At 37.2% G+C, this 20957-nt stretch overlaps 4 protein-coding genes across 5 annotated transcripts; 2 read left to right on the forward strand and 2 right to left on the reverse strand.

Annotated features, from left to right (window-relative positions):
- Positions 1 to 108: 108 nt before the first annotated feature.
- On the reverse strand, positions 109 to 5586 carry LOC135144395 (syntaxin-binding protein 5-like). Of its 2 annotated transcripts, none has more exons than XM_064076436.1 (32): positions 5506 to 5586; positions 5288 to 5436; positions 5121 to 5226; positions 4986 to 5059; positions 4812 to 4909; positions 4623 to 4757; positions 4491 to 4570; positions 4370 to 4437; positions 3972 to 4089; positions 3843 to 3906; positions 3641 to 3771; positions 3512 to 3584; positions 3318 to 3450; positions 3176 to 3255; positions 3049 to 3118; positions 2957 to 2997; positions 2768 to 2903; positions 2591 to 2717; positions 2399 to 2519; positions 2296 to 2350; positions 2146 to 2239; positions 2030 to 2087; positions 1873 to 1969; positions 1741 to 1816; positions 1585 to 1674; positions 1342 to 1526; positions 1148 to 1283; positions 989 to 1088; positions 833 to 937; positions 646 to 770; positions 451 to 581; positions 109 to 392 (listed from the first exon to the last, which is right to left on the reverse strand). In XM_064076436.1, exons 2-32 carry the CDS (start codon positions 5384 to 5386, stop codon positions 255 to 257), a joined length of 3144 nt encoding a protein of 1047 aa, XP_063932506.1. In that variant the 5' UTR covers positions 5387 to 5436; positions 5506 to 5586; the 3' UTR covers positions 109 to 254. The 2 variants fall into 2 exon arrangements, with proteins under 2 accessions (XP_063932506.1, XP_063932505.1); XM_064076435.1 differs by having other exon boundaries at positions 110 to 392; positions 3843 to 3920; positions 3977 to 4089; positions 5297 to 5436.
- Positions 5587 to 9889: 4303 nt separating this feature from the next.
- Positions 9890 to 11744, forward strand: LOC135144396 (guanine nucleotide-binding protein G(i) subunit alpha-2-like). Its single transcript, XM_064076437.1, has 10 exons — positions 9890 to 9941; positions 10037 to 10212; positions 10315 to 10419; positions 10489 to 10583; positions 10640 to 10703; positions 10757 to 10850; positions 10909 to 11037; positions 11089 to 11218; positions 11278 to 11431; positions 11481 to 11744. Exons 2-10 carry the CDS (start codon positions 10086 to 10088, stop codon positions 11666 to 11668), a joined length of 1086 nt encoding a protein of 361 aa, XP_063932507.1. The 5' UTR covers positions 9890 to 9941; positions 10037 to 10085; the 3' UTR covers positions 11669 to 11744.
- Positions 11745 to 12941: 1197 nt separating this feature from the next.
- LOC135144400 (uncharacterized) lies at positions 12942 to 14720 on the forward strand. The gene is made up of 10 exons (XM_064076441.1): positions 12942 to 13141; positions 13213 to 13325; positions 13377 to 13499; positions 13555 to 13649; positions 13715 to 13843; positions 13922 to 14006; positions 14068 to 14189; positions 14248 to 14425; positions 14482 to 14560; positions 14626 to 14720. Exons 1-10 carry the CDS (start codon positions 12945 to 12947, stop codon positions 14636 to 14638), a joined length of 1134 nt encoding a protein of 377 aa, XP_063932511.1. The 5' UTR covers positions 12942 to 12944; the 3' UTR covers positions 14639 to 14720.
- Positions 14548 to 17239, reverse strand: LOC135144399 (glutamyl-tRNA(Gln) amidotransferase subunit B, mitochondrial-like). The gene is made up of 16 exons (XM_064076440.1): positions 17082 to 17239; positions 16926 to 17018; positions 16571 to 16709; positions 16425 to 16521; positions 16297 to 16369; positions 16137 to 16245; positions 16041 to 16082; positions 15918 to 15986; positions 15734 to 15863; positions 15633 to 15675; positions 15495 to 15576; positions 15378 to 15436; positions 15161 to 15320; positions 15036 to 15106; positions 14907 to 14981; positions 14548 to 14844 (listed from the first exon to the last, which is right to left on the reverse strand). The coding sequence occupies exons 1-16, from the start codon at positions 17145 to 17147 to the stop codon at positions 14704 to 14706; spliced, it is 1449 nt and encodes a 482-aa protein (XP_063932510.1). The 5' UTR covers positions 17148 to 17239; the 3' UTR covers positions 14548 to 14703.
- Positions 17240 to 20957: the final 3718 nt, after the last annotated feature.

Below are 20957 nucleotides of genomic sequence, written 5' to 3' on the forward strand. Positions count from 1 at the left end.
CATTCGTGTGCTTAACTTTGTTGTTTTGATGAAAGTGAATTGGATACTTTTCAGGGCGATGCATGGCACCACACTCTTCCACCGTTAACTATGCTCTTTGGAATCCACCGCCTTCGTATATTATCTCAGCGGGAAAAAAGAATTAGTGAGACTTAAAAAGTTTATTGGGGGAAAGTAACCCGTTCATGGCGAATTCTTGTATATTTTAGCGATCTTCAACGGATTAGCTTTCCATAAACTAGCTAACATGAGCGCTAAAGCTGATACCACTTTCTAGCAGCTTTTCTCCTGTTGTACTCTCTTACATTTTCCAGCATGGAAGCAGCCTTGTGCTTCATTTGGGAGGACTGCTCGTCCATGCTGCCTAGTTTATCTCCTCGTTCAGCGAGCGCCTGTAAAAAAAAAGCTCGAGCTTCTCACCAAAATCCTCCACGTGGACATGCCATGTACCTGAAAGGTATTTCCCAAAGTTGCCGCCAGCCCCTCCGCGTGCGCCTGCGGAGTTCTCATGATGGGCGCCTTCCTGTGCTCCGTTTTTTTCGCCAATCTCTCAAGCACGGGAGGCTCCTCAGGGAGTTTGACTAATGAAAAGAGCGCATTTTGCTTTGAAGGCAAATGCATTGGAGAAAGGGAAAACGTTCTTACACAACTCGTTTCTCTTTGCTTCGTCGTTTTCTTTGAAAAAAGAGCCCAAAATCCCACCTGAATGCTTTTCAGGGGGAGCAATATCGGCGTTGTAGGCAACGGGCAGTGATTTTGGCAGTTCCAGTCTATTCACACCTTCTGTCAGTATCGTATAGCAAACAAAGCTGTAAAGGCTAATATAGATAACCTGTTCTCACCAATAACCAATGAAGCCCGTTCAAAAGCGCGCTCTTTGGATACGTAGACAACCCGTCCGTCCTGCTGGCTGATGCACAGAAAGCCCAGCAAATCACTAAGCGGCGTTTGTTTGGAAAGAGACGGCCAGCAACGAAAGGACTCATACTGCGGAACCGAAGTGGGAAAGGAGTAGATACACTCCAAGTGGGGAAAGGTAAGCACAAATATGTCCCCAAGATTGTCGACCGCAACCACGCAAGTACATCCTTTATTAAAAAAAAAGGCAGCTCGGTGCGAGTAGCGAGGAGCCGCGAAATTATTGGACCTGCGAGATAAGCACAGCGTGACCGGAAGATCAAACCGTTTGCTAAACCTTTAGTAGCGACGAGTGTCTTGAGGTCTGCACTGCACACGACCACCGCCTTTTCCGAGGTCACCACAAGCAATTGATAGCAGAACTCCTGCAATAGCGCACATAGTACCATGTGTGTAGGGACAGGAGCTCGTAAAGAAAAGTACCTCGCAAAAGTATTTTTCAGTGACAGTGACAGCGGCGTCTTCTTGAAGCAGTTCTTTACTGTCTTCTTCGAGAGCTTCACGCACGCTACTGGACCATGTGCCACAGGGGCACATGACTATAACACCGGCGTGGTTGGTCACCTCCACATTCACAATTTTCTCTTCAATCATGTACTTGTACTGAACTAGCGCATGACCAGGGCATTTATATGATTGGCCACGAAGAACAAATAAACCTATAACCGAGCGTGGGCGGCACGAGCAGAAGAAGCGAGTAGAAGAGCAATGCGCCCGATGTTGTCCCGATAATAAGTTGCGGGGAAAGAAAGGTGTCTGCCAAAAAGTGTGCCCATCAAACCAATCCACTGCTCTTCTCTAGGAAAGGATGGACGGCATTACCTGACCCATTTAACTGGCCGTACGTGAACTTGATCGACGAGATTGTGTCACGTGCTATTTTATCACGGTCCTTTTCCTGGGTATTTACACAGTTTTTATCCAAGGGAAAGCGAGTGGAGGTAAGGCGACCACCTCGAAAAGACCAGAGTCGCTAATCGATCCGCTAAAAGACACAGCGCCATTCCCGTAGTCCACTATAAATAAATCTCCTCCCGTAGCGGTCGCAATACTGCCAATGCGGAGAATTTATAGAGCGGACAAAGTAATATCAAAGCTACGAGCCGCCTACCTTTTCAGCAGAGTGTTTACAGCAAAACACGAATTCGACTCTGATGGATCTGGAGGGCCTGGCAAGGTTATTATAGAAGTACAGCACCCGCGACGCAGTTTTCAGTCAGTAGGAACCTCTAAAAAGAAGAATAGTCGAAAGACGAAAACCAGCGGGAGAGCAATACGAGAAAGTTTCAGCTCGCACACGTGGCTGTTCGGAAACCGGCTCCTTACAATATTTATTATAATAACGATGAAAGATGCGAGACAATACGAGGTCCCGACAGCAAGCGCAGGTGCATCCTCATCCAGCGGCAAACTTTCCTTCTTCGGAGCGATGCTGAGTGGAAGGTCAAAGGCATTCACTATTATTACTGTTCAACTGTACCTCAACTTTTTTATAAGTTTCGAAAATCGCTTCTTTTTTGGTAGAGAATTTCCAGCGCTTGTGGTTTTCTCGAGTTCCGCTCCCCCGCCTAACATTACTTTTCCAAGGCCACAACTGGACACTACGCACGAATAAGAAAGGCGCATTACTCCCGTGCATTGTTGCTGAAGAAGAGTATATTCTCAGGGACACCGGCGGTAAGAGACTGAGCAACTTCCTGTGCTTTTTTGCTCTCGGACTTCGAACGCCTTAGTAAGGAAGATGTGCGCAAAGTGCGACCCTCCCTGCCTTCAGAGGCTCCTACCGAGAAGCTCAAGAGCTGGAAAAGAAAAGAATTAGATTTATAAAAAAGCGAAACAGTTATTCAACGTTCAAGGCGGCGTCGGCGGGCGTTTCGCTGAAAGTAAATACGAATAGACATCTGTTTTTGAACTGCACAACAAGTTCTCTTGATTGGATGCAGAGTTCCAATGCGCAAATATGGTAACAGTCGAGCTCTAGAGGGCTTCAAAAGCACTTCAAAGGTGGTAAAGAAGATGCACGGAAAGTAGAACTTGCCTTCCCAGCGAAGGGGAGATGCCACTAACATAACTCCTCAGCTTTTGCATGCCATGTGAATAAAGACGAAGCAGGTAAAGAGAAAAGAGTACATCGAAAGTCGCCAGGTGGGCAAGAACAACTCTCTCTCCGCTCCAGAAATCAATCTTCCCGTCGGCATAACTAATAGCTCTTGATTGTTATTCCCACCCGCTTATCCTCACGAGGCAGCCAACGTACCCCGCCACAATAAAGTCTCGCGCCGAAGTTTTCTTTCCTTTCTTTCCGCCGCTCATTATAAAACTCTTTTTTTGCTTTGACTACTTATATAAAGTTTGTAGTGGGTTTACACTTTACTTTAAACTTTAATAACAAAATGTACTTTGTGAATGCTTCCCAGGGACTTTATACAGGAAAAAAAGTTTCTGTCGGTGCACATGTAGTAACGCACGCAAGTTAACTGATCGGTGTTCTCGCTTATGCGAAATGAGTATGGATGCGCTTGCTTGGAAAAACTGTGTAGCGAGTCAGACAAAGCTATCAGGAAAGTGTAACGAATAGTGGAGCGCGCAGTACTTTTTCTCCTCGACTGTATAAAAAGCGAGAGAGGTTTCGTGCAAGACCACCAAGTGTTCCGCGTATATCGCGTCTGTGGAAAAAAAGGACTATTACTGCGCTTTACCTTCGTTTGGTCTTACTTATAACCTTTGCTGTTTCTGTCAGAAAAGGCCACAAAATCCACCACGCGTTCATCTAGAAGTAAAGAGTTCTCGTTCACGTTAATGCTATACTTTCCAGAAACAGACTGTTGTCCTCCATCAAACACAACGCAATCTCTTAGATAGTATTTATTTGTAAGCAGAAAAATCACCGGAAAGAAAGTTGCATATAATAAAATAATAATAACCCAACGCAAGTGATTTTGTTAATTGTCTCTATCTGCAAGTCGTCGGTCACCATTTCCTCTTTCCCTTTGTAATAAGGACTTTAAAAAAAAACTCCATAAGGTTGATTTATATCTCCTTTTGAAATCTACCAAACTTAAAGGACACGGGAAAATCAAATCTTGTTGAGGACCAGAGAACTCTCAAGCCGATATTGTGAGCGGAATAAAACTTGGTGCCGTCGTGATACCATGAAAGACTGGTAACGGGCTAAATTGTTGATAAAATAAAAAAGCTTGTGACTCCGAATAATAAATACTTCTGAAAATTTAATTATAGATTAACAAATAAAAAAAGTAGAGCTTCTAAACAAAAAAAAAAGGGAAAACATAATAAATATGTCAAAGTCGACTTCAAATTATATCCCCTACTTCACTGCTAAATTTTAATAATAAGAAATGTTATGAAACGGACTGTTTACAGTTTTATTATTCCTTAAACCCCCCCCAAAAAAATATTAATACAAAATGATAGGAATGATTAAAATTACCTTTATATAACTGGACCCAAAACATCCCAATAACTTATTTTTTTTGGTACTATATAAAGAAATGTTACCTAAACAACTTAACTCAAATCTCTTTATTATATAAAAGTAGCAATAAATTAACAAGAGTGCGCCACTAAAAGCTTGGTTAAGTCTACGGGATTCTCTTCAACCACAACCACAGGCCCGGGATGCTCCTTTGTGCTAAAGAGAGTACGGATAATTTAAAAATAGACGAGAAAAAAATTAAAAGTACCAAGCGACCAACTTATCCCAGTGAATTACACGGCTCGACAGTGCGCAGAGCTCTACTTTGAGGAGGTGCACGTTGCCTTTTTGGGTGCCCAAGTAGATCCAGGAGCTGTTCACTGGGGCATGGATAGTGCTGATCCTGAAAAAGCAAACACGTCTCAAGCAAACTTCCAGGCATGTACAAAACGCATACTCTTCCCGCAGAGTAGTCAGTGAGCCGACAATCTCTGGTTCTTGGGAATCTATGCTGAATATGTAGACAACTTTCTTATCTGAAGCGAGTAGATAAGGCTACAGATAATATAGAGAAAACAATTGTTTTTTTGAAAAATAATCGTCGGCAGGGCATTATCCAGAAAAAATATACTTTTCCAACTGCAAATTTTAGTAGCCATACAGGCGAGGTTTTTGGTAAGACCAAAGTAACCTCCACTCCGACATCTGCTTAATATAAAATAATAACAAAATAAGGAGCAAAAAATATTAAGTGAAGGAGATGAACCTCCAAGAATTAAAATTTTTCCCGTTTTAAAGCCAACAGCAAGCAGTTTTTGGCTAGAATTATAGGCAAGTGATAAAGCGCAAGTCTCAAACTGGTGTCTAGTTTTCTAGAGCAGAGCAAAAACCATGTTAAAGTAAAACCGTAAATATTAAATTTTAGAGTTTTACTGGGCTCACCACAACAAAAGCAAAAGTATCCTCCTTTACAGTTGACAGAGGAACTGCTTTAATAATTTTAGACTTCCCAACAGAACTTTTATTAAGCATTCCAGTGATCGGTGTATCCTAGAGTTGCCAGTATTCAAAAATAAAAGAACCTTAAAATAATATATAACTAGAGGTGTACAACAATATAAACATCTTGCTAATAGAGTTACATTGCTTACCTTTTATAACACACCCTATAATGACCTAAATATTGTTAAAATACTGCCGGTTGCAGAATTATACGACATACTCCGCCCGGCAAAAGGCTAAAAACGCAATAGTGCATTGACACGATTTAGATGATAGTGCTATTTATAGATGTGTTGTGCTAGCAGTTGCAGGGGACTATTTGTTGGGCCTCCAGCTTGTGGCCTTAAATCTAGAATTCTAAATTTAATTTTCTTACTTGACTATTAAAACACTGAAAACTTTATTTTCATAATTTATATAATATATTCAACTAAAAGTTAAATAGAAACTTCTTGATCCTAGCAAATGTATTATTAAATAAACTAAATATGGTAGTTTACAATAAAAACAGTGAGGAAGCTTGATTTTAGCGAATACGCCCTAGACTTTTACAAAAGCTTCAAAGGCCAGCCAACCTTTTACTGCTTAAATATTTAAGATAGTTCCTCTCCCAACTAATCCTTTATAAAGGGGTCCACCATATTTCTTTCATCGGGTTTATTTTTAAGAACTATACAATAGATTCCATAAAATATATATAGTTATGATGTGATTTTTAGCACTAACCACATAATAAAGTTTACTAAGGGGGTTTCGGCAGCAGTGAAAGTCGATGTCTATTAAAAGGTTTTAAACCCAGTAGTCTCTCACGCAATGGTGGTTTTCAGTTGTTTTCTACGAACAACGCCACCCTAAGCCGGGTGACAGGAGCTCAGCACTGATGTGTCTCCGCTAATAATCGACTTCTTATAACAGTCATGAAACTTCAAATGAGTTACACAGATGAGCCCTTGACTCCTTGCCCCACCTATACAATCTGCGTTTGAAGATACCTAGCATCTACAATAGTCACTGAAATAAAAAGGAATAATACAAGAGCTGGTTATAAGTGAGTCTCGACTTAAACTATAATTTTTCCTTTTATTAATTCTTATATATAGTACGTTATTAACTATACTTTTCTTTTAACATCACTAAATTAGAAACAATATAGGCAAGTCATAAGTAGCTTTATTTTTATCTTTTATTACTTATCCATTCTTTGCCGATCATTTGCCTATGAATTGGCCTCTTAAAGTAACGTTACTTCTATGAAAAAAAGATGGGATATTGTAACCCTGAAGGAAGTATCATACTACAGATATAACTTTATTAAAAATAACAATAAAAACAAGATAAACGGAATAAAACATAGAACGATAAAGAACGAAGGACGACACTCGACCGTAAAGAGTATAAACATTAAAATTCCAATCAGCTTAAGTGCTGTATGAGGAATACGCAATTTGAAGGAACGTTTCCTTTTTCACCTCTTCTTAGTTTTGTAAAGGGAATAAAAATGTAATAATGTGCGGTGCCTATTGAATGTAGTATATCAATAAATAAATAAGATAAATATTGAACTGTCAGGTCGGTTTTGTTAAGTTTATAGAATAAAGTGTCTTCGTCTCGCTTATGTTCTAAGGTTCTCTTTAAGTTCCTTTCCACATAGAAACTATTACCTTTATACGTCTATTCTCCTAATTTATTAGTTTATTCCACTTTTAGTCTTTATAGAACTATATCGGCTACATACGTATCTCTACCTTTTTTAAAAACTAGCATTCCTTGTTTTTACAAAAAATAGAACATATACAAGGTTTAATCAATAAATACTGCAAACTATAACATTTAAAGGAATGGGAATGGTGGAGCATTGAAGAGGCGTTAACTACTTTTTAAGAACACAGGGCGTTTCAGTTTATATAAAGTAGAGAAAAAATATTTGAGATCTTAAACGAAATGACAAATAAAATTAAGTGGTTGTTTCCAAGTAAGTATTAATATCTAGCTTATTGAGGATTTTTCACCGAAATAATTACCTTTTGCGCTGGTATGACTTTTAATTATAATTATTCTGATATTTTATTTTAATGATTCGTGCATAACATCGCTGTGTCACATGGATTAAATAATTTAATTTAACAAGATTCCAGTTACAGCATTCAAAATAAACACATACAAAGGTTTTTCAGCCTTCTGTAGCATAAATTATATGTATTTTCCCTAAGTTATTCGCTGAATCGACGCATTACCATTTAAAAAGTTGATCCCGCTAGTATATAATAAACTTAAAGAACATTAAATTTTTTAATTCTGCCTTGGGTCACCACATAGAAGGGGTAGATGAAAAAAGAACAAATACTTTTTTTTTTTTTTTTAGTATAATAAAAACTTCGTATTTTGACGGTATCCTCTTGTACTGGGTTTTTTGTTCAGCTAACCCATGAAGGCCAGTTACCAATTGTTCGTAATCATTTGTTTTAATTACCTGCAAGTACTAAATCATTCCATATCATCGTTTTAATACAGGAATGCAAAAAATCTTTCTTTTTATACCTAGTAACCCTAGTTATCCAAGAATTTCTGGAAAGCGCTTGAAATATATTATAACATATCACGTGGTGTTTACACCAATCGGTAACCTTTTAATAAGATTTTTCACTTTGCTTTTTACAATGACCATTAAATTATAAACAATTTCTGTTAAGTACAAACAGTACCGTAAAGGTAATGGTTAATGCTGTGAAGTTGTTAGGCCAGAGCAAAGTGTATATGGTACATCAATTAAAATATTAACTGAATCACAAGACAAGATTTAGACTAAAGAAAATAGCAAAATTCGCTTAGTTTCCGGAAGTCTAGTAAAAGTAAAATGATACAAACTTGAGCATGTGAACAAAGCTAATAAGGGCTACAAGAACTAGGAAATAAGATATCAGCGCAAGAAATAAACGGCAGGATTGTAACCTACAACTTTTCGATTAGTAATACGTCAATTCTATCCCCTTTTTTAACTTTATAAAAACAACCTTGACTCAGAAATTGTGTGGGCCTTATGTTGTTATGAATCTTGAGGTCATAAGATTTTTCATGAAGAGGAAAAAAAAAATGCCTAACGACATAAACAAAAAATTATTATATATGAAATAAGTGCGTATAAGAACAAAATTCAGGGCTAAAGCTTTAAAAAGAGACCCAGAATTAAAACAGGGCATAAGTCATACTAAGGAGTAACAGAATTTAAGGTTCTAATACGGCGAAAGGGTCACTTCAGGTACCTGCCAGTCTAAGTTCAGAACTCCGGTACACATTTAAGGACACAGCATGTTACCCCAAGATTATATCGCATTCTTATCTTGTTGCGTGCTAGTTCATGACACCTGTACAGCAACGAGTAAACCTAAATTTATAATATTTTCAGTTTAGGTTAACAGGGAACTTTGAAATTTTAATCAGACAGTCTACATATCAAAGACCATTAGGAAAATTACTAAATCCTTCATAAGCGCGTACAAAGTTCAAGAAAATGCTATGGGGTTAAGCGCGCAGAGTATTCTGAGAAATTTCGTAAAATTTAGAGACGCCCACAAAGATTTATATCCATTTATCAAATTAAACGTTTAGAAATCTTTTAACGGCATTTTCCTTGAAAGTGTATTCTTAAAAAGTTGCGCTTGCAAACTTGCTTACAAAATTTGCGTTTATGACTACTTTGCTATCAGCTCATTTCTTTATAATAAAAATTTTTGCGTAGTTGGGAGTTATGCTCTTAATTTTAGCATCTTATAGTTTTATTTACTGGTAGCTATTGGTCCTGTTTTAAGTTTAGCATTTAGTTTCACTTCTGCTCTTAAATCGTATTTTATATTCTGCTTCTTCCTAGAGCCTTTTAGTTAATGATTTCTTTTTATTCAAAGTTTTTGTAGTACAGCTCTGTTGCCCCTGTTTTTTGAACCTGCTTCTTTAAAGGGGAGTACATTAGATTATGACCATTAAATACGGGATCTTAGCCAAGCCCTCTAGCGGCAGGTGCTTCCAAGTCTTTTAATCTGGTCGAGTGGTTATATTCCTGCGCACTAATTGTTTTTCTGCGCTCTGTTTCGATTATTTATATTGTTTAAATATATTTTCTTTACATATATTTTATTCATTTGATGAATATGTGTAAGTTTAAATCAATCTTTAATCCTATTTGGCTTGCCTAACATTATTAGGATGATTGTTAAACTTGTCATCTTGTTAGTTCAATATTACATCTATAACATTAGGCGATACCTCTTTGCTTTAGTATATTTTTAGCAAGTAAGTTAACAAGTAAATCAAAAGGGGTAAGTTTTATAGTAAACTCCATTTATGGGGGCTTTTCCGCATAGAATTACATTTATAAAAACCTCCCACAACTAGTAGCCCCGTTACAGTGGTTACAAAAGCCTGACAATTGGCTTTTGCACACTTTACTAAGCGATATTTTTACCATATAAAGAAGTAAAACTTTCTTTATTAGCAGAGTAATACCTTATTTCAAGTTTCAGCTTTATTAAAATTCCAGAACCTAAACACTGGCGTAGAGGCCTGTTGCCTGGCGGTTTTTTACGATTTTAAGGTTCGTAGAATATTTTTTTGTCACTTAAAGTTGAAGGCTTTACAAACTTAAACTTTCAACCTCTTTTGACTCTCGCTTACAAATAAATTTTTTAGGGTCACGTAATTGAAAAAATCTCTTCAGTGTTTAAAAACATTTATAAACATGGGTAACTGCTTATCTGGTGGATCTACTATAGATCCTGCTGCGCGCGATAAAAATAGGAAGATTGATGAGATGTTGAAAGAGGAAAGGATTAAACAGAGGACTGAAGTCAAATTACTACTACTTGGTATTTTTAGCACTTACTACCTTATTTTGATAAAATAATATAAACTTACCAAAACTAACTTTATTTGAAAACTTATTATTTACTTTCTGTTTTTAACACAAGGTGCTGGTGAGTCGGGGAAGAGCACAATTGTAAAGCAGATGAAAATTATCCACGAGGATGGCTACACAGAGAGCGAAAGAGCAGCTTACAAGGATGTAGTTCGCAGTAATTTGCCATTTATTTTAATTTTATCTTGTAATTTTCAATTTTTGAGTGTTTAACGTTTTATGAAAGGTAATATAACACAATCAATGCAATGCATTTTACTTGCTATTGAGAATAAAGTGCTTGAACCGGAGCTTGTGATAACTTTAAAGCCCGAAATTAAGGTTAACTTGTTTAGTGCTCACTTTTTAGTCTATTCGAGCTTACTTTTGCTTGTTAGGAACTTTCGGACAAACTCTTATCGTTGGGCGATCAGGTGGATAATCTCGTACTTGATCAAGAAAGTAGTGCCTCGTTGCCTTTTATTGCCTTTATAGAGCCAAGTAACTCTCTACAGCGGCTTCAGCCATAAAAACGTTGTGGGCCGATCCGGATATCCAAGCAGCCTTCTCACGCTCGTCGAAATACCAGTTAAACGACTCAGCAAAATAGTATATAATTTCGGCTTTTTTTCTCTTTTCGGTACTGAGCGAGGCCACGTTGCCTTAGCTACTTTGAGAACATTGACAGGATCTCTGAGGAGGACTACCTACCTACTGTCCAGGACATCTTGCGCTCACGTGTGAAAACCACCGGCATCGTGGAGACGAGATTTACTTACCGCTCCCTCAACTTCAGGTTTTTAGGGATCGACAATCCTTTTATTATGTTGTTATGCCGCGCTTTAAGGATGTTTGATGTCGGCGGTCAAAGGTCGGAACGCAAGAAGTGGATCCATTGTTTCGAGAATGTGACAGCCATTATCTTTTGCGTGTCCCTCAGCGGGTATGACACTGTCCTGCTCGAAGACGAGAGCCAGGTCAGGTGTCGTCTTTGCTGTGCTTGCTGTCTGCCTTACTGGCTCTTCGGTTGTAACAGAATAGGATGCAGGAAGCTTTAAAACTTTTTGACTCGATCTGCAATAACAAGTGGTTTGAAAATACCTCCATCATTCTATTTTTGAACAAAGTTGATCTGTTTAAGGCGAAGATCGAGAAGGTGCCCTTGACCGTCTGCTTCCCCGCCTACGATGGTTTTTTATTTGCGTGATCTTACCGACTGTTTCCTATCAACTTATGCAGGCCCCCAGGAATTTGAGCCCTGCGGTAGCTACATCCAGGAAGTTTTCGAGTCGTGCTGTAAAAGTTCCACTAAGGAAGTCTACACGCAGTTCACGTGCGCTACAGATACCGACAACATAAAGTTTGTGTTCTGTGCAGTCACCGACACCATCATTAAGAGAAACCTGCGCGATTGCGGGCTGCTTTAATATTCTCTGTAGCGACCATGTTAAGATCTCTACTGTTTACCCAACGGCGTCTTTTCTCAACTTCTGCTTAAGCTCAAGTGGGCGTTTACTTGAGTTTTTATTATTTCTTAAACTGTAAGAAATAAATTTGCACTAGTTAACTTTAATTAACTAGAAAAACTTGTTCTTAAGCAACGAAAACCTTTATGGTATGGCTTAGCCGTAAGGAGGTGTAGTAATTTTTACACAAGAAAATTTTCAACTCTAACACAAGCGTTAAGCTAGTCAACCGCCTTTGTTTCGTCTTTCGATCCACTTTTGCTACAAAAGCTTACTTATCTGTATGAAATAGATATAACGTAATTTATTAAGTGCCTGTGAACAGTTTAGTGCAAAGCATTGTAGTTTAGCCTCTAGAAATGTTTTTCTATTAGAAGGCCAATAAAAGATAGGTATAAAGAGATTAAGAAAAGTCCTATTGTTAATTTTTGCTCTCGGTGTGCGTTGTATAATATATATTAACTATAGCACCTAGGCTAATGATTCGGAAGTAAGAAAGAAGCAGAAATAGATTTACTGAATTGCTTTACGCCTACACCCGTATGTAACTATACATAATTATGAAAAAGTGTCGTGTTTGACACGACATGGGGCTAATTGCTTGGCCTAACCAAGATGCAACAGTTTTGTATGTTCTACCGTTGTTTTTCAAGATTTTTCTTATCAACTTGAAATTATTATAATTTTCTTTATACCAATGTATTAAACCATCATAGGTTTATTACAACAAGAAAAGTAAAGTTTAACTTTTTTAAAGCAATATTTCGGTGGCCTACAATTTTTTAGAAGTGTTAAAAGGTAAGAGGATAAGAGCCAGCCGCTTTGAAGGCAACAATTCTCAATGCCTGGTACTATGACAATTTAAAACTCAAAACGGTAGCCGGCAAAATGCAGATTTTATATAACAGTAAAGGGGTTCACTATAAATTCCATCTTGAAGGGCCATATGCATTGTATGGGTACCATATAGCTAATTACGTGGGGGTTCATTCAAATTTAAAAATTAAAAAATTATTTTAAACTAAATTTTCAAGAGTACTCGTTAGATATGCTTATTATCTGACTTAACGTAGCGTAGTAAGTCTAAAAGTATTAAAACTAATCATTACAGCTGGTTCCAATAGGAGGTTCGAGACCAAATAAAAGGGGGAAGGGAAGGGGGAGCGGTTTTGCCTGCTTACAGCTCATACATTTAATTGTTAAAGGCTTTCTATTTTTACATAAGTTAGTACATCGGATGATTAGCGCGTTAGTCCGCTTCTTTCGTCATATTTTGCCTAAAAAAAGGTTACTCTGTTTTTATTCAACAGCAGATACTAAAAGCTCTTGCAAAAAGAACTTTTTAAATTTTGAGAAGTACTTTGTTGATGACTTCGCAGGTGATCCCCAGCTTGACACAGATACCAAAGAGAATAAGAATTTCACACCTTTAGGGTTAGTTTCTAGATTATTTTGAAAAGCCTATGAGCCAGCTCTTAACTTGCGCATGTTTGTTTTATTTTTAGCTACAAGGACCATGAATATTATAGGCTAAAAGGTGTATATCAACACTTAGCTTATTTCGTGACTGGAAAAAAGAATGCCACTTTTGAAGACTACCGAAAAATTAAAGAAAAAGGTACTTCATTGAAGACTAGTTACTTACTGGATATACCTCATTTTTTCTTAGATTATATGAGGGAACTTGAATATTTCTATCCCGAAAGAAATTTTGATCCGAGAAGTCTACCCCAAGAAAGTAGAGCAACTAAAAACAGTAGGGGCAGGAAAACTTCTTTGTCTATATACACAGGTTTTTCTAGAGTGCGCCGGTGGTGCTACTACTTTTTTACTTACATCTCTTTAAGGCCGTTATTATTTTTATGAAACGCTTTATAAAATTGAGTCGACTTATGAAGCCATATGCCAAAGTTACCCTGGAGATAACTGTACACCCCGCACAGTATACTTTTTAAAATATAATTTTTTATCTTAAGACGTTTAATAAAATAAACTATGCTTCTGAAGAGTACTAATTCGGAGGATTCGCACTATTGGAAAAGCAAAACTCAGCTTGAATCTGCCATAGGGGGGCCGTTGTTGGAGAGTGAGTACCAGGAGATTATAGCTTTACTAAATAATATTGTCAAAGATCCGGTAATTTATGAACTTTGCACTACATCTTTACTTTTTAACTTTATTAAATTACTTCTTGTGTCACCGCCTTCGCAATAGCGTTCTACGCACATGGAAGAAGTACTACAACTTTATGGGTCTCACGCGTCTCAGAGAGCGAAAAAATACCAGAAACACGAGGCGAGTGGCTTTTTGGTTGTAACTTGATGCTTTTTCTGCGTTATCCTTCAAACCCCTGTAGACAGACTCCGCGGGCTTCCTTATCGCGGAGGGCGCTAGAAAAAGCTCGCGTGCGACTATAAAACTCCGGCAGGGGGCAGGGCCCTTCATCGTTAACGATCTCCCGATGAGTGAATACTTTTCCAACGTTGAATCTCTATTAGCCAAAGTCTGAGGGCCGTCCAACTCACTGCGACTCACCATAGATCATCCATCGCCAAAACATAGTCGACCCATTTCTTGCCATCAGTCCGCAGGAGGATTTTGAGATGGTCGCTGAGGTTGCAGGGGGCGGGCACAAGGGTCAGAGCGAAGCCATTCGGCTTGGCGTTGCCCGGGCGCTGGCATGCATGAACGAGACCTGGAGGGATGCACTAACTAAATGTGAGCGACTATTGCTGAGGGCGCTTGTGTGTATCAAAGTGTATTTGGCTTTCTAGACCGCTATCTTGTGCGTGATCCTCGCTGCGTTGAGCGGAAGAAGCCCGGTCAGAAGAAGGCTCGGAAAAAGTTCACTTGGTTACTATACACTTTTATTCCTCTTTTTGTACATGTTGGTTAAAACACGTTATGTCCGTCCTCAGGGTCAAACGCTAAAGCTAACATGGCAGTAATAAAGTTATTGTGCACGCAAATGAATGTCAGAGGAGTGCTCGTTAAATTCAAATATGCTTGTGCTCCGCTTGGAGCTTGTTAATGGACTCAATAACGAGGCCGGACGGTATGCGGCCATTCGACTTTTCTTTAACCAATCCAAGGAGAGTACCAAGCTTTTCTCTCTTCCCCTTTAAGTATTCCACAAACTGCGACAAAAGAAACATGCGGTTTGTATGTCCCCATCTCTAAATTAAAAAGGATCTCCTACAACGGGGCTATTGCTAAAGCAAGAGCGACAGAATCGCTCGGCCTCTTCGGGATCGTCGATTTGCCTCCAATTGTTCTTTGAACGGGTCGAGCTCAATAGAATAGACGCGCTGCTGGTAGTGGGTATTACCTCCTCTATGATTTGTGCGACACTCTTGGAGGAGGCGAAAAGATGCGGAATCACCAGCTTTGCATTGGAAACTGCCGTAGAGCAATGGTTAATCCGGAACATTATTTTAAAGGAAGACGTTGTACCGGAGACGATCCCCTCTGCAACGGCATCAACAAGAATTCCCAGACGTTCTGGGGGCAGGGGGCAGTCTTCGAAGTTTTCTATTTTCTGTTTATTCAGTTCCTTCATGACGTCGTACACCACTAAGGACGCCACCAAAGAGGCTTTCCTCCCCTGACAAACCTTCTCCGATCCCTTTAAAAAAGCGCTATGGAACTACAAACGGCAAAACTATAAAACCTTTTCAAAGTATTGAACCGCCCCCGGCCGTGCTACGAGGATCTGGCACTGGCGGGTCCCTAAAAGAAGTCACGCAGTCGTAGGGCTCACGTACAATACTACCAGAGTACGACTTACCAATGCCGTACTGCTTCGAGATTCTCGATAGTGTATTCAAGGGAAGCTCTGGAAGTCTTGTCCTTAGATGCTCCACGTACGACTATAAAGGGCTTATAGAATGGATGCGGTTGTTGGTAACTACAACGACAATGTTACCTTTGGGACGAGAATTGCGGGCAAGTCAGGCTCAGGAAGATATCTTTAAAAAACTAGAGTAACTACTAAACGGCGTTTCAAAGCAGTTGTCTTTCCAATGCCTGTAGTCCTCGAGACTCTCTTTAACCCTTTTTACAAAAGTAGATCTGCTCCGAAGCGAGTAAGAGCGGGTCTCCCTAGAAACTGCGTAGCCCGAAGTGGTCAATTCCTTTTGGCGGTCGATCTCCTGATCTGCAAAATAAAATTTAAATGGATTGACTAAATTTTATAGAAATTTCAAAAGACCGATTGCCTCCCGAAGGCTCTTTGCTCCGCTTACGTTTTTAAGTTCCACCCGAGTCCCCGGAGGTCCACCTTTGCAGAAGTGAGGAATCAAGCTAGCGCCGCGGTAATGACACAGCAGTGTACCTGGACTATGGACAGAAACGTTGGCATCCACGCGCATCTCGCCTAAGAAAGATATTGGCAAAGACTTGGGGGAGAGATGTCGACGTTAAGGCATACCAGCGGCGACTTTAGCTGTGCAAACTCCGATCTCTTGTAAAATGCGACGGAGCTCCCGCACAAACGTCAATGCCTCTTGCCCGTTCCTTAAGTCAGGCTTAGTCACTATCTTTACTTAAATATAAACGAAAAGAGTTTTATGTAGAAAGTATTGAAAGACCTCCAATAAACCGACACCACAGCGGTTAAGATCCACTAAAGTTGCTTTAGTACCTTGTAACTCAAATGATTTTCTTCAAGAAACATTAACCACTAATAAATATAAGTGTTTACGTAATAAGGCTCTACCCGGAATCCTGCTCTAAGTGCACCCCTTCGATTCTGATTTCACGTCCCATACCTCGTTCATCTTTGACTATTACATAACCTCCAGTTACGATAGGCGCTAAAAAAAAACTTACTCAACTTGTCAACTTAAATTTAGTAAAAATTACTTTTTTGAGTAATTTGATAACCCAGAGGCAAATCTGAGTAGAAGTAATGCTTCCTATCAAATGTTACATAGTTGCTGATATTCCCTCGAAGCGCCAGTCCCGTTATAATAGCTGCATCAAGGCACCTTCGGTTGAGTACCTTAATATTAAAAGAATTTTGGGGAAAATAACAGAAAATAACGGTTTAATGAGTGGTAAATAGTTCTTAAAATCCCCAAATTGATAACGAATATGAAATATTAAGGTAAAAAGGTAGATTAAAGAGGCAAAGCTTACGTTAAGCAAGTGAATTAAAAAGGCAGTAATTAAACACGTTAAATATCTAATTAACACAAAAAATATAGCAAGCTAATACAGGTAACGTCCCCGGAAATCCTGCGTCTAAGAGGGAAACCAAAGTGTTTGGTTTCTCGCCAAATAAAGCTTTTACTTTAGAAAAAACCTTAAACTATTAATAAAATTTACTAAAAAGAGTTTTTTAATATTAAAGAGTTATTAATCATAGCAGCACTTTCGAAAAAATCTGGGCGTGAACTTCTAGGCCGACAAGAGCAGTTAATAATTGAGTGGATCCCATTATAATTTAAGTACAATCCGTCTTTACGTTTTATCATAAATTAGCGTGCGGTAGAACCTATAACTAAACGCAACTTTATCGGTAAAAGAAGTTTTATACAATATATAAAGCAAAAAGCTTGCTTTACGCTTGAACTCGCGATTAAGGATAGGCATTACGATTAGGTCATTGTATGTACTCGGGACGCTTATAGGGGGAACCAGATACACACACATTAATTGCCTCACAAGTTAAATAAAAAAGAGAAAGTTTCCGCATTTCTGTAGTAATAATATGAAGTTGAATGCGTGAACTTCATTATTTTATTGTGGTATACTTACAACAGCAAAAGTCGGACTCTATAACTGTTTTGGGATACTCGCATTTTTAAGCATACGAAAAATATGTTCTAGTTATACACGATAAAAAAGTAATAATTATTTACTAACCAACTTTTCAATACTTAAATATTTGTTTTGACCGTAATAGCTTTATAATATTACTTTTTTTGTGAATATTTTTTAATTATAGTGTTCGAGTAGAATAGTCCGGAAACAGTTATTATATCTCGAGAGCGAAATTCTAATAACTACCAGTTTAAACGTTATGTTTTAACCTATATCAACTAGGTGTCAGTGTTTTTAGTAGTGCTCTCTAGCTGACTAAATAACTGGTCAGATAAAAAGTACTCTTTTTTTCTCATTTACTACCTCGGCTCTAATAAAACTCTATTAAATTATAAATTCTTAATCGGTGTTGTTTCCTAGTATATTATATATGCGGCGGCTCCTGTGGATTGCTTCAAACCCGTCCGATCTGAGAAGTCAAATCTCTGGGTACCCTAGGGCCTAATATTTTTCGCTTTTCTGCAGCCCTTTGAAGCGTACGCTGGAGGGACAGTTGTGCTTTTGAGGAAAGGGATTCAAGTTAAGCGGATTAGAAACCTTTTGAAGATCGATTGGAGAATGTTAGTGCGAAAAGCCCTTAAAAAGGTTATTTTAAAACTGGTATTCGTTCCCCTGATAAGTGCAAAAAGTGCGCTATATGTTTATTAACAAGAAGTCATAATTTTTTATATGAAAAAAGCGATGGAGACTTGTCGATGATTCTGTTGGCTTACTTGTATTACTGCCCGCCCTATACTGTCAGTTGTAACTTGAAGTAGTATACTTTCCTACTTATAAAACTAGCTAAAGCCCAAGTTGACTCCATACGAAAGCTATTAGATAATTTCTGACTGAACGTGGCTATGGAAGGTTCTTAGAAATCCTCGTGACTTTTGCATGTAAGTTTGTCCTACTTAAAGTCAATTTTTATTTTTGCGTTGGTAAGCTATCCTTCAACTCCTAATGACACATATATATTATTGGTGTGTTATCGGCGTGTGAGCATAACTGCCATGATTTTTATAACTCTCTGAAAATTATTTCAATTCAGATTCCTACTAGAAAAAATATTCATAAAAAACTATTATAGACGTTTGAATATTAGTGCAGCCCTATTGTGATTAACAATTAATAAGAAAATTAGAAAAACACTTCGCAAAAAAAGCTTAAATATTAAATTAATTATGAATTATTTAATCGGTTTTAACTTTACTGGATATTATATTTTTTTAAATTAAAAGATAATAATTTTTTGTCGCCTTGCAAAAACCAAACAAGTATTTATATATTATAAATAAAATGATCAAGCCTACAGAAAAGTTTTAGACCAGTGATCCCGAAATTAGTATTACGTGGGGATTAAACAGTCGACGTTTGAAGCTTTTTAAGGCAGCAGCTAATTACACATGCAAAAAAAAAAAAATTATATTATCGTCGAATAAATTATCTAAACAGGTTATTCATGTTAGAACATAATTCTTTATAAATGGGTTTGATAAGATTTTTTTAAAATTAATTATAAATCTGATAAGTATTCATATTCTAGTATGATGGCTTAATTTCACTAAAATTTTTTTGACTATAAGGACTAAGTCTATTAGCTCCTAGGGTAATTATTATTAACGTAAAGGTATAGTTATAATTAGTGTCGCATTCCGTGCAAATTTTTTAAAAAAGTTGGGTCACTTTTTGGTACTTTATAAGGAACGGTTTTTAAAAAAAAATTTCTTATATTGTCGTTAAAGGCTTCTCTTAGGATTTATATTCACTATATACGGTTAGGAATTAGAATTACAACTTTATGGAATTTGCCCCAATGAGGTTTCACTTAGTGGAGCACCTTAATTAAACCATAAACGAAGCAGACATGCATAACTGATAAAGCTTGTTGTAAAGGCGTTGATACAAGTTTATTTAAACTAACATATATTAATGCGTCAGCAAAATTTATTTTTGTCTTTTTAAGTTTTTAAAAAGGGCGCACTTAAATAGCAGAAAGGAATTTATCGAAATATTTTCTTTAAATGTATATTTGAAAAGTTATTAAATATAATATACATATTATAATGTGTATAATTAGAAAAATAATCTAATGTTTAAAATAAAATATATATAGCGCAAGATATAAAAATATCAAAGCAAAGAATACTTTCTTGACCGGGTTTCGGTCTGTATTTATATCTTTGCATGAGGCCAAACATTGCTTCCATATTTGTAACATAAAAGTAATTGTCATAGGTTAGATTTATTTTAGGTTGTTTAGTTTGTATCCAATTAATATGGTGGTTAGAAAAATTAATCTCTCTAAACCTGTCTTTTTATTAGCTGTTTTTTTTTCTAGGTATTTGATTAGCTTACCCATATCATATTTCCTTTAAGATTCAAGGGGTTTGTGTGGTGTTTTCTGTATTTGTGCTTTGAAAACTTGTGTTTTATGGTTAGTTTGAGTTATATTTAAAGTATTAAGCTACTTATTTTTTTTTCTAAGTTTTTTTTTATTTTTTTCTTTTAGTGTTTTTTGTATTCTGTGTTTTAAATTGAGTTTTAGGTGTTTTACTATACTGTGTTTGTGTTAGAAATAAAGTCAATTATTTTTTTTTTACTGGTCAAACTAAAATAGAAAAACATTTTAATTCGACTATACAAGTTTATATCATTGACATATATTTTTTTAAAATGCTAATGTCTTTTTATATGAGTGTTCTAATCAACTCACTATTTACCTAATGAGTGTAGCGAGTTAGAACTACTAAACAGTTTTGAACATCTGTGGAAGGGTCTACTCCCACGTCTCCTAATATAACTAACTTCGTAGACCGCCCAATAAACAGCACAAGGATGGCTAATGAAACTGCCAAGAACATTTAGTCAAATATAACTAAAAAATAGTTTTCTCTGTCCGCCACAAAAAAAACACACACTGTGAACTATAGAAAAACCGAATTAATTATCTTCAGCCTTGAGTCTTTAAAGTAGGAGCTTTTCTACTTAAATGATGCCCTTTAAGGAAAAAGGGTCTGGTTCTGGAGCCAGAAGCACGGGTATCAAGTAAATCAGAAATAATGGTTTTTAAATTTCAGTAATAGTTTTTTTTATACACACTAAATACATTTGGAGTATTTACAAAAGGAAGGTAACATTTTTTTTTCAAGATATACTAAATTTTTTTCGCCTTCCCCTGGCGACAATATATAACTTCCCGATCACTTTTAAGGCGAAAAATCTAAACTTCTGAATCAGGGATATGCAAGCAAATACATATATGTCACAGATCGCTTAGCGCTTACGCCTAATACGTTAAAGTATATTAAAAGTAACTATCTACATAAAATAATCTTTACACAGTAATAACTATTCTTATGGTTTTTAAGGGTAATAAATAGTCATAGTATTAAAATAAGTCAGTAATGTAATAACCATTTTCCCGCTATTAATCTCTATAGAC

The sequence above is a fragment of the Zophobas morio genome, unplaced genomic scaffold, assembly GCF_036711695.1.
Source record: "Zophobas morio isolate AGI-343-1 ecotype UQ-CSIRO unplaced genomic scaffold, CSIRO_AGI_Zmor_V1 ptg000099l, whole genome shotgun sequence".
Taxonomy (NCBI): domain Eukaryota; kingdom Metazoa; phylum Arthropoda; class Insecta; order Coleoptera; family Tenebrionidae; genus Zophobas; species Zophobas morio.